The sequence below is a fragment of the Pangasianodon hypophthalmus genome, chromosome 13, assembly GCF_027358585.1.
Source record: "Pangasianodon hypophthalmus isolate fPanHyp1 chromosome 13, fPanHyp1.pri, whole genome shotgun sequence".
Lineage (NCBI taxonomy): Eukaryota > Metazoa > Chordata > Actinopteri > Siluriformes > Pangasiidae > Pangasianodon > Pangasianodon hypophthalmus.
This window is the reverse complement of record NC_069722.1, coordinates 4077283-4095183: the sequence shown is the minus strand read 5'-3', so window position 1 is coordinate 4095183 and position 17901 is coordinate 4077283. Positions and strand designations below refer to the sequence as shown.

Here is a 17901-nt window from a genome sequence, read left to right as displayed (position 1 = left end):
TCTCTATACAGTTGAGGTCAAAAGTTTACATCCCTCTTTCAGAATCTGCAAAATGTTCATTATTTTACCAAAATAAGAGGCATCATACAAAATGCATGTTATTGTTTATTTAGTGCTGACCTGAATAAGATATTTCACATAAAAGATGTTTATATATAGTCCACAAGAGAAAATAATAGCTGAATTTATAAAAATGACCCCGTTCAAAAGTTTACATCCCCTTGATTCTTAATACTGTGTTGTTACCTGAATGATCCACAGCTGTGTTTTTTTGTGTAGTGATAGTTGTTCATGAGTCCCTTGTTTGTCCTGAACAGTTAAACTGCCTGCTGTTCTTCAGAAAAATCCTTCAGGTCCCACAAATTCTTTGGTTTTCCAGCATTGTATTTGAATCCTTTCCAACAATGACTGTATGATTTTGAGATCCATCTTTTCACACTGAGGACAACTGAGGGACTCATATGGAACTATTACAGAAGGTTCAAACGCACACTGATGCTCCAGAAAGAAAAAACATGCATTAAGAGCTGGGGGGTGAAAACTTTTGAACAGAATGGAGATGTGTACATTTTTCTTATTTTGTCTAAATATCATATTTTTTCATTTAGTACTGCCCTTCAGAGGCTACAGAAGATAGTTACATGTTTCCCAGAAGACAAAATAAGTTACATTTACCCTGATCTTCAAATTCAAAAAGTTTTCACCCCCCCGCTCTTAATGCATGTTTTTCCATCAGTGTGCTTTCATGCTTTCTGAAGAACAGCAGGCAGTTTAACTGTTCAAACAAGGGACTCATGAACAACTATCACTAAACAAAAAAACACAGCTGTGGATCATTCAGGTAACAACACAGTATTAAGAATCAAGGGGATGTAAACTTTTGAACGGGGTCATTTTTATAAATTCAGCTATTATTTTCTCTTGTGGACTATATATAAACATCTTTTATGTGAAATACCTCATTCAGGTCAGCACTAAATAAACAATAACATGCATTTTGTATGATCCCTCTTATTTTGGTAAAATAATGAACATTTTGCAGATTCTGAAAGGGGGATGTAAACTTTTGACCTCAACTGTATATATGTGTGTGTGTGTGTGGTGTGTGTGTGTGATGTGTGTGTGTGTGTGTGTGTGTGTGCTTCTGAAGCTGTAGAACTATTAAAATATACTATGTCAGATGGAGTGACATGACAATATAATATCAATAAGATAAAAATAATGTCATAATAAGCTTGCCTGAGATACTGTGGGTATTATCAGTACTTTTATATCCCTGACTATAACACCCCCACTTCTGACACACTTAATAGACCTGCTGTTTTATTTGTTTCTCTGGAAACAGTACCAGTCTCACTACTTCTACATTCAGTGTAGCAAATACCACACAAGCAAAAACATATGGTATGCAGATAAATATTTAAATATCAAATGCAAATTTATATGAGTCATACGCATAAATATAATGAGATGTGCCAACCCAAACCCACTGTCCTTCACTTAGTTAGATAGACATCAGGTGCATGAACACGCACACACACACACACACACACACACACACACACACACACACACACACACACACAATCTTCAGCAGCCTCGATTATGATGTCTAGAGGTAATCATTGGCATACAAAGGTCCTGATTGCATCACGTGCCACGAGTTCAGTAAGCCCTGCTTCTTACTGTTCCTTATTGTTCCTTACAGAACAGTAGCATGCAGTAACATGGTTCCTACTCCTCACATTGCAAGATGTAACTAACCTACACTAAGGATATTCAGTCAAAATACATAACTGTAAGTGATTGCACTGTACGCTGCACATATGCACCGTGCTTTTCCTGATTATTTTTCATATTTCCAGAACCTTGCACAGCTGGCAAAAAACAATTGTCGCTTCTCTGCGGTAATGAGATTTCCGTTGTGCTCATGTGCTCCTGTGATGTAGTGATGATCAAACGGCCTCCGAGCTGGTGAGAAACCCCTAATCAGCCTTAATGAACGCCTTTCATCCCAGACGGCTTTGTACAGCTGCAGAAGTCTGGGAGGTCAACGCTGTCTCCAGCTTCTCCCTGATCACCCTGCTCATGCAGCACGCTACACTACTACCCTGATGCTGCCTTTAGGTCCTGTCAGAAATATTGTAATTATGAGATGAGAACATTTGAATGCTGCTATAATGTCATAATTACTACTCATAAGGACTAATTTTTCAAATACAGTCTGTTTCTTTTGTTGTTTTATCATTATTTTGTGTTTTTGTCTTTCCAAAATTGTATTGTGACCTTGGGTTCGAGAAAGCCATCATATAAATCAAGTACATTATTAATAATATTAGTATTAGAAAAGTTTTCTTTAAAATTGCAAACCTTGCTAGTTTTGGTCTCCACCCATCCCGGGGGTGTGCCTGCCTCACACACTGTGACTCTGACCAGGATAAAGCGGTTACTGAAGATGAGTGAATGAATTACGGCTGGTTCCTGGCCAACGTGATTATCTCAGCATTAGCAATGTGGCTACTCCATGTGGAGGACATGCTAGTCTACAATGTCTAGTGTGAACTGTATTGCTTGCAACATGCTATCACAGAGAGCGTTTCAGTTCTGTCGTGATCTGATCAGGCTAAGCAAGCCAGTATGAACACACAAACACGCATGCACACACAAACACACACAATACAACTGACCGCTGCACTGGTCCCTGATGGCGTCGATGTCATGCAGCGAGGAGGCACGCCGCAGGCTGTGTACACTCTCTCGGGAGTGTGTGCGCGAGTGTGTGTGGGGAGCCTGGGGGCCGCCGGGCTCCAGGCTGGAGGAAGGGGAGGTGAACGAGTGCTCCTGATGGATCAGAGCCTGCGTCTCACACTGCAGTGAGCTCTCTTTACATGGCCCAGGGAAACCCTTTAGAGCCACATCCTTACCAGGTGGCTACAGAGAAAAGAGAGAGAGAGAGAGATTTCAGTAAAAATGTGTGTTGTCTGCATAAGAAATTAGTATAGAGTTGTGTGTTACATGTGGATATGTGGCAGAGTGTAACAGAACTGTGTGCGTACCTGTAGATAGTCCACAACAACTCCTTCAAACGGGTCTTTGGGGTAAGCGGGTTGCCGCGTGACTCGTAAAGACGGCATTCTCAGCCTCAGTTTACGTTTCTGAGCTGGAAAATAAACACGACACAGCACAACACACCAGGTTGAATTTGCCCGGTACTTCATTTAGTCATTAGTCTTATAAACAAAAATGACCCTAAACCTCTTACAGCTTTGTAATTCACTGAGCATTAGCTCAAAAGCCAATAAAGATTTTCACAGTGTATTTAAATCGTCACTCTATTGTAACTCTTTCAAATTCAAGTCTATTTCAAATCACATTTTTTTCCAGTCAGCACATGTCAGGGAATGTTTCAGAAACCTGTAACGCCCTTACAGCTAGTTTTGGTTCATGGGGTGTGTTCAAGGTATCAGCAAATTCAACTAAATTCTAAAAGCATACTTTGAGACATTTCTAATGCTACTAATGCTAAAATCCCTGGTCCACTGGTTTCCTGTAGCTGCCCATATCAGCTTTGAAACACCGATACTTGCCTACGAAGCCAAATACAGAAACCATACCTATCTGAAGAAAATATCACACCTCGCTCTATCACGCCACATTTTTTTTCGAGCCTCTACTACGACTCGACTAAACCCACCGTCCCTCCTTACACAAGCAAGACATCATAAACAGTCAAAGAAGTCATTATTGTGATTACATGTTGAACTGCCTCAAACGTTGAAAGAATGTGAAGCTTTTGTTTAGTCGCATTTTATTGGTTACCATCTAGAGTGAGAAACATGATCAACCAATCAGAATTCGGTTTGAAAGGGATATGGCGATGACAGCCTGTGAATTATGGGAGGTTCAGTGAGGGTTTATATGCAATATTATTAATATGGCAAGATTGATTGTCGGTAGATCATGCCTTAAATGATCAGTATGCTTCTTGGTCATTTCCATCAACAGGCTGTAAATACTTCAGCCATTTTTTTTCTGAGAATTTGTCACTTCTCTTATTCCATTAGCTGTGAATAGGTGAAGTTTTCCTTTTATTCTTTTACATAGCACTTGTTATTTCTTTTACATCTGTACATCAGTGCTATTGTTTAGACAAGAAGCAGTGCTGAGACCACACACAACAGCACTGAAACACTGTATATACTGTATATGTGTGTGTGTGTATTTGTGTGTGTGTGTGTGTGCGTGTCTACATAACGTGCACTGAAGTACTCACTGATCTAAATATGTAAATATCATTGAAATAGTACTCAAATTATTAGTCTAATGTGAAAATAAAATCATGAGGTGGTCAAAGAAGACTTTGTCTAGGCAAAAAAATAAAAATAAAACAGAAAAAGAAAAAAGAACACAGATATAACCCTATTTGGAGTTTTTGATTCTTGCAATCATGACCACACTATTTTTATTTTGAGATCCAGGCTGATATCATGTACTCTGTCTCATATTGCTATGGTAACGTCAATGTTTGATCCTGACAGACTTCACACTATATTCAGAACACTTCAGAATTCAAACTGTAATTAATTCTTCAGTAAAATGAAAACAACTATGACGTCTGTGAAATGCCGCTTAAGGCCTTACTTGAAAAGGAAAATAAAATGAAGCTTACTCATAACCCACGGAAGTTACTCGTCCAAGAATGCTTGCTCAGTTGCAGACGGAGATATAAACCTCAATATATGCACACTCTACTTATGCAAGAACATGCACGTACACGCACACACACAAACACGCACAAACACACACACACACATGCACACAAACAGATAGAATACACATACACACTGCAAGGCACCACCTTTATCAAATATTTTCTCAAGTAAAATACAAAATGGCGTAATCCACACACTAGTTTTCAGTTCCAGCCAAGAAATTTGACACACACAGACCCGTATTTTAACCAAAATACAGAAGCACTTATATCTGGGATGCTAAATGGCCTCCTCACAATGAAAAACACACACGCAGTAGACACACACCTGAACGTATCCAGCCCTGGGCGACTCGCTGCCTGAAGCCCATTTTTAACGCAGGCTCAAGCAGTTCCTCGAAGTTCAAGATGAACATTATGACCACACCTTCCTCGTTCTTCACTGGAATCACATCTATCAAACATGGCCGACATGTCCCTGAGAGACAGAGAGAGAGAGAGAGAGAGAGAGACAGATAGTTGGCAAAAAGGAAACCACAACATGCTAAAAAGTAAGAATTCATTCACTGTCTATAACAGCAGCTCTGACACTAGTTCCAGCTACATCTCATTCACAAGAACTTGCATGGTGGACGCTCCACATAATCTAAGCCTAATAACAAAGGGATGTAAAAAAAAATGTTCTTATTTAACAAAGATGTATAATTGTTGATACAGTGACGTTTTCTGTTAGGAGATTTAACCTTTATTTAACAGGTGTCAGCGCTATAAAGAGAGCTCAGGAGAGAGGATTTTACACTTTCCAGGTTCTCCATAATGTGACAAGTTAAGTCAAGGGAGAGAAAAAACATCTGGAGAAGGAATGTTTAGAGCTGCTATAACATAAGTAACAATGACTAACTTGTCTCAAGGACATTCCACAACATTAAGTGTAATTATAAATGATTTAAAGTACAATGTGACGTTCTTTAATAAATTGAAAATGGTATCGGTTGACAAACTGCTTTGGTATAAAAGGAATGAAACACTTCAGGACGTGGTGTGATGGGAAAATAGTCAACTTGTTGGTTATAAGAGCAACCTCATTACAACACCTTAGCATTGTTTAGTTTCCTAAAACAGCTCGCACCGTATATTATTCCTTACATAACACCCAGTAGACAGGCCAAGACACTTAAAGGAAGAGTTCAGTGAAAATTCAGCTGTACGCAATCTTCCCCTTAACAAAAATATAGTCGATCAACCAAGACATACTTGGTGCCTGATGTTTGTATCTTCAGTTTTGCGCTGGAGCCACAAACCTAAAGTTGATAATCTTTAAACCACAGAAAGCTGCAACGAGTGAGCATGCTCAGAAACCTCGTCATCGCACACAGGCTGGGTGATTGACAGACAAAAAAACCCAAACTGCACACTGATGACTACACAATCACATGATCTTGAAAGATGGAGTATAAAATTTTCTTGTAGTTTGCGTATTGTCTTGTAATGTGCCCCAGCCTCGTGAGCCAGACGTCTAGCTTTCCCTAGAAAGTCTGGTACTTTTCATAGTTAGAGTCTGTTTGACATTGCGAGTGGTCCGCCACGCTTACTCGCCACTGTTTCAAACAAAACTCTATTAACTTCTAAAGACACGATGCAGTGACTTTTTTTTAATCCAGTGATCTTGCTCTGAGAAGCTCATTGTGTATGAATTGTCTACAACTTGTCTACAAATGGTGCATGGAAGTGTGAATACTCGAAGGTGTGTACAGCCGATCTGATTGCAACCTGAAGCTTGTGGCCGAAAAAGTGTAAAACACACACACACACACATTTATATATATACATACATATATATATATATATATATATATATATATATATATATATATATATATATATATATATATATATACACACACACACACACACACACACATATATATATGATATGAGCAGGATGTTGGCAGAGTGCATGACATTCATATTTCTGTACTGGAATAAAAACATACATCTACAAACACTCAACTGAAAAAGACCCATTGTTTTCTCTTCCACTGCTTTTCTATCTTTTTTTATCAAACACATCTCATTTTAAGCACAAAAAAGTTTTTTTTTTCAGATGGCACTTGCGCACTGAATTAAATGCGTTTTGGTGTGAAAAGGTCTTACAGCGTGAGATGTGAGCTGCGCAGTAAAAAAAAAAAAAAAAACCTTATTATGGAACATTTTCTCTACTTTCCATGAAAAAGAGAATAAACTATCACATTTTCAAGAGAAACCTGTTTTAACTCAGTGGGAGGAATGTACGCCAGGCCTGAGAGAGAGGAAGAGACAGAGATGGAAAAAGAGACGATGAGAGAGATGAAGTGACAAATGGACCGAAAAGGAGGAGAGGGTGGCTGTTTTTGGAGATGGTAAAGAGATAAAAGTGAGGAAAATGGAAAGAGGGACAAATACTATCGCTAAAAAAATAATAAAACACAAAATGTATCGGAAGAGGAGTGGAGAGCAAAGAGGGAGGCAGTGACGGAGGAGAAACGAGTGGCAGTGAAGCATGATTAGCCTCTCAGCTACAACCCCCCGCCCCCCCCCCCCCCCCCCCTCGCCACACACACACTTCAATCGGTCACCAAGTACTCTAAATATAGACCCCATCTGTATACACACACACACACACACACACATATACACAAACACACACAGAGGCAGCCTCTCTATGTTTTAAATGAAATGAAATACTGACCAAAACAAAACAATGTGTGTGTATATGTGTGTGTGTGGGTGTGTGTGTGTGTGTGTGCGTGTGGGGGTGCGTGTGTGTGTCTTAGTTCAGTGGTCAGAGCAAGAACTGTACAGTTTCGGCAGCCCTGTTGTCATGGTAATTTATCAGTGCACTGCTACACCACTAAGGAACACCTGTCCACTTTATAACAAGTATATACACAGACCAAATACTGGCCAAATACCTGCCATAACACACACATACACATTTTGATGTTTTTAACGGGCCACTCAGACACACACTCAGAGCTTTGTTTATGACGCTCAGTCCCACTCCTGCAGCTTTTACAACCCTGTCTAGCGTGTGTGTGTGTGTGTGTGTGTGTGTTATGGCAGGTATTTGGTCAGTATTTGGTCAGTGTATATACTTGTTATAAAGTGGACAGGTGTTCCTTAGTGGTGTAGCAGAAGTGGGACTGGAGGTTATAAACACAGCTCTGAGTGTGTGTGTCTGACTGACGCCACAGCCACGCGTGGACGAGAGCCAAGAAAGCTAAACTGGCCGTGCTCTCTGAGTGGGAGGGGCATACTCTTTCTCTCCTGTCAAACAGAGTAACACTAGCCAATTGTGAATGTGTTGTGAGCTTATGTATGTAGAAGGAGGCGGACAGCGCTTTCCTCTGAGTGTGTTACGCTGCCACGTGACGCAACAGTTTGAACAGATGTGCCACATTTAAAAACGACCCTCACTGACCAAAGTCAGTGCTGTACACATGTAGCTAACATGTAATGCCAAGCTAGGTTTTATTTAACAGGTGGGCCGTCCTGTGATATTTTTCCCGATATTCACATGGTAATCGCTCTTCCCTCTTCTCCTCCTCACTCCACCTCTCCTCCACTCGCCTCTTCTGCATACCTTCTTTGGAGTAGTAGAGGATCTCCACCTTGCGCTCCTCGGAGCCGAGCAGAGCCTGGGCCAGCTGAGCCAGAGCGCTCTTCATGGTGCCTGGTCCTGCCAGGAAATGACACGTGCACGGCTGCTGCATGATCTCGGCCCGCGAGAAGCCGAACATCTGGCAGAAGCCCTCATTGCAGTAGATGATGCCACAGTTCTTCATCTGGGCATTGGCAATCAGGAACTTTCGGTCTGAGAAGCATACAAGAAAACAGAGTTCATAATAATAATAATAATAAAAATAATAATAATAATTTTACTCATAGGACAAAACTTTATGGAAGCTTGTTAATATGATTTCTAACCTACAAAGTTGTCACATAAAATTACAGTCCATGTTTCAGGAAAAAAAACAACAGTAAACATTCATCTGTGTAATATATTTGTATGAATATTATTTTTTTTTCTTTTCTTTCTCTTTAATGATTGGTTGATTTATTGATTAATGTTTTGGGATACTTTTTGTCATTTCACTGTGTGTACATCCACACAATGTTACGTTTAATTTCTGTCCTGGATTATTTCAATGTTAAGATTTAACATTTGGAGAAAAAAAAATATATATATATATATATATATATATATATATATATAAAACATTGTATTTATAAAATGCTTTTGATTTTGTATTTTTATCCATTTTTCATGTCCTTTTTTAATGTCATTTTATAAATACAATGTTTTTTAAATGTACATTAAAACAGGAATAAAAGCTGAATCAATACCAGTAATAAAACTAAGACTTGCATAAAATCTGAGTAAAAATCAAACCAAAAAAAAGATTTCTCATCTGTGTCTTACATGTGGATGTTTAGCAGGTTTTTCATAACAGGAAGTACCACTTTTTTTTTTGTACATGACACCGGAAGCCAATGAAATATATTCCAGTGTAGGGTGTGTTACATTAGGGCAAGTGAGAGTGATACAGGTTTGACTCCTGCTAATTGCAGTTAAACACACTGAATTAATTAGCACTGAGATAGTAAGAACCAAGCTAAAATTACCACATAAGATCAGTGATGAGATAAAAGCAAGCCCAGCTTTGAAAAGAAAAAATGACTGTCACTGTTTACAACATTTCTTTTTCTTGCCCAGAAAGGAGAAGGTCTCTGAGGAAGTGCACAGAAATATATTGAAGTGAAATGAATAAAGAGATGAAGAAAGGAGACAGAGAAAGGAGAAAAGACGATGACAGCTGAGAAAAAGACGAGGAGGCTAAAATAGACAAAAAAAGAAATATGAAAATGGTACAAAAGGAGATACAAAAAAAAAAAAAAAAAAAGCGTGGAGAGTGCAGAATGAAAATGTGTGACTGCTGGTACCGAAAGGTGAGACGACTGAAAAGTCGATTTTAGATTTTAGAAAGAAGACAACTGGAGAAAGATAATAAAACACTCCTCAGGTGCCAGCTAAATTCACTAATCTGAACAATAATGAGAACTCTGGGCGTGGCCTAATATTCAAATGAGCATGTTTGATTGTCTAGCAGAATTCAATGCAAAAGCGCAAAAGTAGGGAGAACTGGGATTGTTTAACCCCCTCATATATGATCCTGTTTAATTACAGTAGGCTGGCTATGCTTGCTAATCACTAGTTTAGCTTTTGAATGCTAGTTTATCTTTTTTGCACACTTACAATGATGTCTTTCATGCATAAACCCTAGCACTTATTAATTCTTCATGTGCTTTTATTTATGTTTCGGTCCTGTCTCTGACCCCATCAGGTCATTGGCATCTTTGCTTTTTGTGTTCACCTGTTTTGTGTTGATTAGCTTACTTACTTACACTATCCTGTCTTTATGTCTTATTACGAAGTCTTGCCGATTGTATTTGTGCATTTCTAAGCCTGTAGTCTCTCTCTGGTTTGATCCATGCTCGTTTATTTGGCATACGTTTATGGACATGCCTATGATGTGTATGAGAGGGACAAATCACATCAGCCTTGTGATCGGTGCTGGAACTTTATGCATGCCGTTTAAAATGTTAGCCCCGCCCACTTTAGATCAGAAGGGGAGAAATTCTGATAAGGTATATGTAGATGCTGGAAAGTCAGCATGTAATCATACTTTGTATACTTTTCAACATTAATCTATTCAGAAAGCAGTGGCAGGTTCATACATCCTGGAGTTTAAAGAAAATCTTAACAATCTATTGTTTAAAGACGCAAAATGGCTGTAGGAGTTGAGGGCATTCTTGGTCTTGAGACGTCTTCCAAGCCAAAGTATTGACTTTGGCATTTGTACTCGGACTTATCTCAGTTGTGGAGATTGGTCTTGCTAAATATGGTCTTGGTCTTGACAGAGAGTTTGTAAAAATAATGTTTGTGTTGTCTTTTTGCGTGCACAAAGTATGACAAGAAGTAATTGCTTCTTCGAGATAACAGCCTGCTCAATGGCACAATTCACGAATTAAGCTAACTAGCTGACGTAAAGGCTCAGACTCCAAAAAAAAGGATTTAATGGTTATCGTTTTTTTAACTTGGATTTGATCTTGACTTGGCCTTGACCCCCTCAAGACTCGCTCTCAGCTAGTCCTGGTCTTGGACATGACGACGGTGGTCTTGACTATGTAGGTATGATGGATCTTTTCAAAATTCGAACACTTTTGGTACAGAATCAGGATAGTTAAAGTTCAACCCAGCTACAAACAAGCTAGATCATCACTGAATATCTGTGATGCCTCGTCCCCACCTCTCTCTCTCTCTCTCTCTCTCTCTGTCATCGTCTGTATAATTAGCTTTCACCCATAAGCTCACTGTGTTTCTGTACAGCTCCAGTGATTGTAGGAGTTATTTCTGCCATGACACCCCAACAGGCCTGCTGCTGCACACACAAGAAAACAACCCTGTCATCCCTCATCCCTCTCTCTGCCCCTCAGAAAGCTCCCTGATGCAGCGAGAGCCACTGGATGGAGCGTGACAACAGTTTTTTTTTTGGACAGGATCTGTGATCAACAGTTTTCTTCCTCGCACGTCATGGAGACTGGATAAGATAAACCGACTCCTGACAGCACTTTCTCTTCCGTTTCTTCTTCTCCTTTTCTTCCTGCGTTCTTCCTTGTTCCTTCTATTAGGCTCTGTGTTAATTGTTTTGGTGGAGAGAATTTCACAGGCACGCTCGTTATCACTCTGTAATGCTTCTGCAGAAAGGGAAGCCCTTGACAGTCGCCTAGCAGCCAACAAAACGCACTTCGATTTAGTGGGTTGGGAGCAAGGCATGGAAGCACACACTTGTCATAGCCTTAACATTGTTCTTATACACACACACACACACTTACATCCAGTCTGCAGTCTTATGCTGAGTGAATTCTCATGAGTTACAAATTAGGAGATTTGCTCATTACTTCTAAAGCCCTGATATGATGATGCTTTGAGTAATTTAATAAATCTGTGTGCAGGAAGGGAAGTCCCACACTCACATGCAACAGGGACATGAAGTCTCTGCTTTAATGATTCAGGCTGAGAAATTACTTTCAAATTGCATTTAAATAAAAAAAAAACACTCCTGTGTTTTGCTTGCCAGGAAACCTAATCAATTAGGCTTAAAGAGGTAGCTATCATACTATATACCACAGAGCATTTGAACTGGCCAGAAGTGTTGATTAATCTTCTGCAACAGCAGATCTGACAGTAGTTCCGGTTGCGAGACAAATCACAGGTTTATTTTAATGCACTTGTTCTAATACGTTATCATTTCTATAGTAACTCATTCACAGGGACTTGTGAATGACGTGCCACATAATCTAAACCTTTTTTTTTTTTTTAAGTCTCATTGATATGTAGATTTTTTCTGTAAGGAGATGTTTATGGAAGGAGTCTCCAGTGTCAGTGCTTTGTAACAGCCTGAGGTAAAGCTATAACTTTAAGTTTTCCACCACGGACAGAGGGCTTTCGAGCTTTCTTGGTAAATGTTTCTCTAATTTCAAAAGAAAGAACAGGAATTATGATAAAGTCTTCGTGATAACAGGAAGCAGCTTGTTTGGCAGACGTTCCACATGAACTAAATGCACCTATAAACAGATTTTTAAAAAAAAATAAAAGTGTGCTTTTTTTAATTAAATAAAAATTGTTCACTTTGTTGTGGTATAAGATAAAAACTTTTTTTCAACATGCCGTTCTAGGAAAATAATCAATGTTGTGGATGTAACAAGATCTCGGCTTCACTTCGGACCACATGACACCACCCTGTCGTTGATTATTTTCCTATAAAGGCATGCTGCAAGTGTTTTATTCCTTACATAATTCATATGCATTCATTAACTAGAATTCCTAGGGAAGAGATGGCTGAGTAATTTTTGAAAAATCAATAGAGTATTTTTTTTCTTAGTTGTTGAACAAAAAAATATATAAAATCACTGCTGACAGCTTTATTAACAGTGTACTAAAGCTACTCGTCCACCAGGCCAGTAGGGTGTAATAAATTAATAGACTGGACACATAAACTACATGTCCCTAGTGACACGTCCACCTCACAGATGAATTCAGGTATTAAAGAGGCTAATATCTTTATTCTGAACATCTATGCTCACGACATAGGGTGCAAGTCATTGTATAAGCTATGTATTCCAATAAACGCCTAATAACACACCATTTGAGATTAAATCAGAGAAAAACAGGACTCTGATAATGTCTGTTGGAAAACTTTTACATTGTAACTGCTTACATCACTTAGTTGTGATGATTTGGATGACAATATAGTGTCAAACTATTTAATACAAACTATTTAATAGAGGCAGTGTCGTTTGAGTGCTGTTTACAAGACGTTACTGGGACATATAAGTAGCTAAAGTGCAAAAAAAAAAAAAATGCGTCTTAAATTACCTTCTGCATTATTTGCCTGATTTGAGCTTAATCACTTTAGGTCTTCTGATCAGCTCTTTTTGAACGTGGGAATGTTCACTAATTAAATGCATCACTTTACTGTTTCTTTTGTGACTTGCTGTATAGCTGGAAATTCTGCAGTGGCTCTGGTCTGAGATGTTCCTGTTTGTGTGTGTACATGAGCTATCGATCAAGCCTGACACCATCATGAGTGTTCTGCTGCTCTGTTAACAGCAACGACCAACAGTTCAGTGTGTGCTCTCCTCAGAATGATTGCATGTACCTCTCATAAATCTGAAGGGAAAATGTCTCATCGCACCAAGACAACCTGTACAACCTCACAGGATTTGTACAGTTGAGTTTCTCGGCTTTACACTGACTCGTTCATCCTGATACTGCTCCAGTTGCTTTGTGGTTACGTTTGTTGTCTTGCATTTAGAGTTTCATTGTTGTTACAACATTCTTATTTTTATATGTTACTTTATTTTAATGTGTTTATAACACATCTTTGTATTATTAGTTTGCATTTTCTGTTTTTACTCCTTTCTGAAGGTGATTTAAGACTACTATATTTGTGAAAGCTGCTTTCCATGAAACTGGTGGGAAAGAAATGGGACAAGACTTATAAAGATGTGCTAGAGGTCAGGAAAGTACCTTGTCTACTCTAAGAGGGAGTCTTGGGAGGTGGTAGCACAAAATGGACCAAAATGGGTTTGAAAATCCCACTGTGTCTCCATACTTTAAACGTCACACCCATTGTTGTGCAGCTCCACCCATCTCAGCACAGTGTATTAAACTTATGGCCAACAAAAAAGCAACAAAGAAAGTGGCTTGCGCCCAACAAAAATGATCCACACCTTCACTGGGACTGACAGACACAGAAGCCACGCCTACTTCATTGTGATTGACAGAGACAAATACCATGCCTTCTTCACTGGAACTAAATACAGAGGCCACACCTACTCTGCTGGAACTAAAGACACAGAAGCCACGCCTACTTCATTGGGACTAAAGACAGAGGCCACGCCCACTTCATTGGGACTAAAGACACAGCGGCCACGCCTACTTCACTGGACTGACAAGCAGAGAGGCCACACCTACTCCTCTGAAACTAAATACACAGAGGCCACACCTTTTTCACAGGTACTGACAAACACAGAAGCCACGTCATCGACTCTCATATTTAGTTGTCGCTTAGTGATTTTGATTTCCATGGCTACAGTGTTGACGCTGATTTATTTCCAGTTGCATAAAGTCTCGGGCTGCCAGTTTGAATTAATGAATCTTCTCACCTCTATCCACATGACAATAAATTTACGTGATTGGCACCACAGACTTATGATTCTGATGTTATTATGAAGTTCTTTAGCAGCCCATGCCTTGAAGGGTTGAGTTTGGATTAGTTCATTACTCTGATCTAGAGCACTAACTAGTGTCGGAAAGAGCTATATATAACATCAGCCCTGTGGTTCACACATCAGGCAGCCTCCCACGGGGGGGAAAAGATAGCAAAAGAGTGAACGAGAGAGAGAGAGAGAGAGAGAGAGAGAGAGAGCGTGACAGAGCAGCATGGCAGGCTGAGAAAGAAACAGTGGATGGATAAAAGGGTGTATGAACACATTAATATGGACGAATAACTCTGGTAATTTTGATGCAGCTACTGTTTATGATGAAAGACCTCACAGTGTGTGTGTAACGTCAGAAAGGAAGGAAATCACGCATAACACACACACATACGCTCTCAGAAAAAAGATGTTAAACTCCAACTTTCCTTGTCGCTGGGTTGTGCATTCAAAAGTACCTATGACTTTTGTACCGTTAGGTCACCGGAAAGGCGGATGTAGTGCACCTGTATAAATGATTTAACGCAGATAATTGGATGCTGCATCTTCAGTTAGTTTTTTAGAGTAAAGTCTGTACGATTTTAACCCATTTTTCTGTTTCACATCGTAAAAGAATTAGAAATGGACAGTCTTAAAATGCATGAAGTAATTTAGTGCCAGATGACTTCTGTTTCTTACTAAAATCTCAGAGTGTGAGTGCTGCTACGACGCCCATCTAAAAGCCACGAGTTGTTGTAGGATGGCACAAAACACACGAGACAGCTACGAATACTGTAGTAGTGTTGGCGAAACGTAAACATAACATGCTAATGGACAGGGAAAAAAATATCCGAATTACCTCAAGCTCAAACTTTGAGCTCGATCACAGAATGTTTATACGATCTCTTTATATTCAGGATCGCGCTGATTAATAGATCAGCGATAGATCTATCGTCAGAGGCTCTTCATCGTATTTTCTGACACGGAGAACACATTATCGCACGGCCTGTTATATAATCTAGTTTTTACTCAAAGCTTTAAAGGTACAATACATGCACGAAGTTGAAAGGTAGAAACATTTTAAAGGTGCAAAAGTGATGGTATACTCGACAGTAAGTAAAGGTTCGGTTTAATGCCTTTACTCTTGAGAGCGTACACACTCCACGTCCATGTACGCATGATGCATTTTGACCTAGAAGAGTTTTATAAAAGGGGTGAATTATTAAGAGGACACACACACACACACACAATGAATTTAGATTTCCCTCATGCACATTTGCATCTCTTTACATTATTACCCAAAGTCATTTGCAAAACAAATCCAGACTACAGCATGTGAGTGGCTGAATAATGACTGAAATTTGAAATATTTTGATTCAAATAATTAATTAAACAGGTTTTTTTTTTTTTTTTCACTTAGGAGAAAGGTGATAAATAGATATGAGTATACTGAGGTTTATAAAAAAAAAATTAATACAGATGTTTTTCAGACACAATGTTTTTACAAACACTGAAACAGCACTAGAGTACTAAACAGTATGTCAAAGTTGTAACAGTGGTAACTATGGTAACGTACTATTTAGTACAGAAGTGTGTGTAAAAGAGCTTAATGGATGTTTATGTTATTATGTTATTAATTTGGTGTAGGTTTTGTTATGGTATGGATATGGAAATGCATTACTGGCCATGGGGCGGTTTTTTAAGCTGTTTACTTCCTTTTAGAAGAACTTTTAGAAAGAAAGAAATAACTGAGGTTCTAAAATAAAGGTTTATGTGTGTTCACTTACTTTGACCGTCGAATTTGCGGATGATGGTGTCCAGATAGGTGTTCTGGAGAGCGACGTGTCCTCGCCGAACAGGCATTTTGACATTCGGACGAGAAGAACGACAAAGACGGAAAGAGACGAAATCTCCCGACACCTGGTGCTTTAAGTGCACTTCCTTCACGGCAAGCCAACAAGGGGAGGATGTATGAGGTTAATGGAGCTCATGCTGGCGAAAAAAACAGCGTTAAATCGCTGAGGAAGGAAGAGAAAGAGAAAGAAAGAGAGAGGAGAGAGAGAGAGAGAGAGAGACGCACGCACGCACGGGAGTTGTCGCGCGACAGGGAAATGTCACCGAGTTCCGGCGCAAAGCGGTTGCCACGGCGATTAAAGAGCGCGCTCGCGACAGGATTAGCGAGATCTTTCTCGATGAATTTTTTTAAAGTGTTTTTTTTTTTTTTTTTGTAATTAATTTATTTATATATTTAAAAAAGAAGACACGTGTACTAACTGATTCCCGAATCCATCCAGCTCTGATAAGAAAGAATAAGCCTAAATAGAATTAATAAGACAAACTGAATCAAAAGGTTTGAGCGCGAGACCGCCGGAAACAGCCCCAAAAACAAAAACAAAAACAAAAACAGAACAAAACAAGCTCCAGTTTTAATCGCTGGTTGACGGTGACCACATTTAGACTGTGGTGTGGAGAGTCAGCTCGACACAGCTGTCACTTTCTGACAGAGCCCAGATGCGCACTCTTCACCTTAGCATCTCTCTCTCTCTCTCTCTCCCTCTCTCTCTCTCTCTGGGGCGCGCGTGCTCTTTCTCTATAGTTTGTTCTTCCGCTAAATTTTAACCCTAAATTAGCTACAAACTCTAACTCCGAACAAAAGTCTGGTCCACCACCATCCTCCTAATCCTCCTCCTCCTGTGTGTCTGTGTTAGACTACAGAAGTTGGATGAATAAAGGGGTCACAAAGGTTAGAGTCACAAGTTCACGTTGCGTGACGTCACGCCCCAGTGCATCGCCATCTTGTGAGGAATATAGTTTATAGACATGTTTTTTTTTTTTTTTTGCATTGAACATCACAAACATGCACATCACTAAGTTACTGGAGTTACTGTCTGTTACATTACAGGATACGAACAAGTTAAGTGCAATTAACATGGTATAAAAGTTGTTAGCGATTAAAAACTAGAGCCTATTTCACAGTTTCTAGACGACTCCCTAGTTCATGTTCCAGCCGCACAGCTGGAACCGTGACCATTATGCAAAGTGCTCAGTGGTTATGACATTTCATAACCATTATGAAAAGGCATAGCAACACAGCAAGCATGGATGAGGCTCGTTATTGTTTTTGCTCTGTTAACGATGTTAACGTTAATGTAGATGTCGCACACACAGGTTTCAAGACATTTTCACCTCACACCATTAAAAGCAAATAAGTCATACACATCTTTCTATTTAAAAAAAAAAAAGCATCATCAAAAGATTTTGCATCACCGATCATGCTGAGGTTCTAACAAAGTTCAGTACAGTAAGCGCCACCTCAGTAGTTCCTAGTCCAATGAAAAAAAGCTACACTATACGGCCAGAAGTATGTGGACACCTGACCATCACACCCA

At 39.4% G+C, this 17901-nt stretch overlaps 1 protein-coding gene across 2 annotated transcripts in view; it reads right to left on the bottom strand.

Annotated features, from left to right (window-relative positions):
* Positions 1-17207, bottom strand: part of kcnh6a (potassium voltage-gated channel, subfamily H (eag-related), member 6a) — a 50202-nt gene extending 32995 nt beyond the window's left edge. The window contains exons 1-5 of one of the 2 annotated variants that reach the window (XM_026916773.3): positions 16300-17207; positions 8334-8564; positions 5040-5189; positions 3057-3160; positions 2688-2931 (exon numbers count right to left, since the gene is read on the bottom strand). In XM_026916773.3, the coding sequence (XP_026772574.3) occupies positions 2688-2931; positions 3057-3160; positions 5040-5189; positions 8334-8564; positions 16300-16375 (805 nt within the window). In that variant the 5' untranslated portion in view covers positions 16376-17207. The remainder of the gene's footprint in view (positions 1-2687; positions 2932-3056; positions 3161-5039; positions 5190-8333; positions 8565-16299) is intronic. The other variant, XM_026916775.3, reaches the window with a different exon arrangement.
* Between the last annotated feature and the right edge of the window lie 694 nt (positions 17208-17901).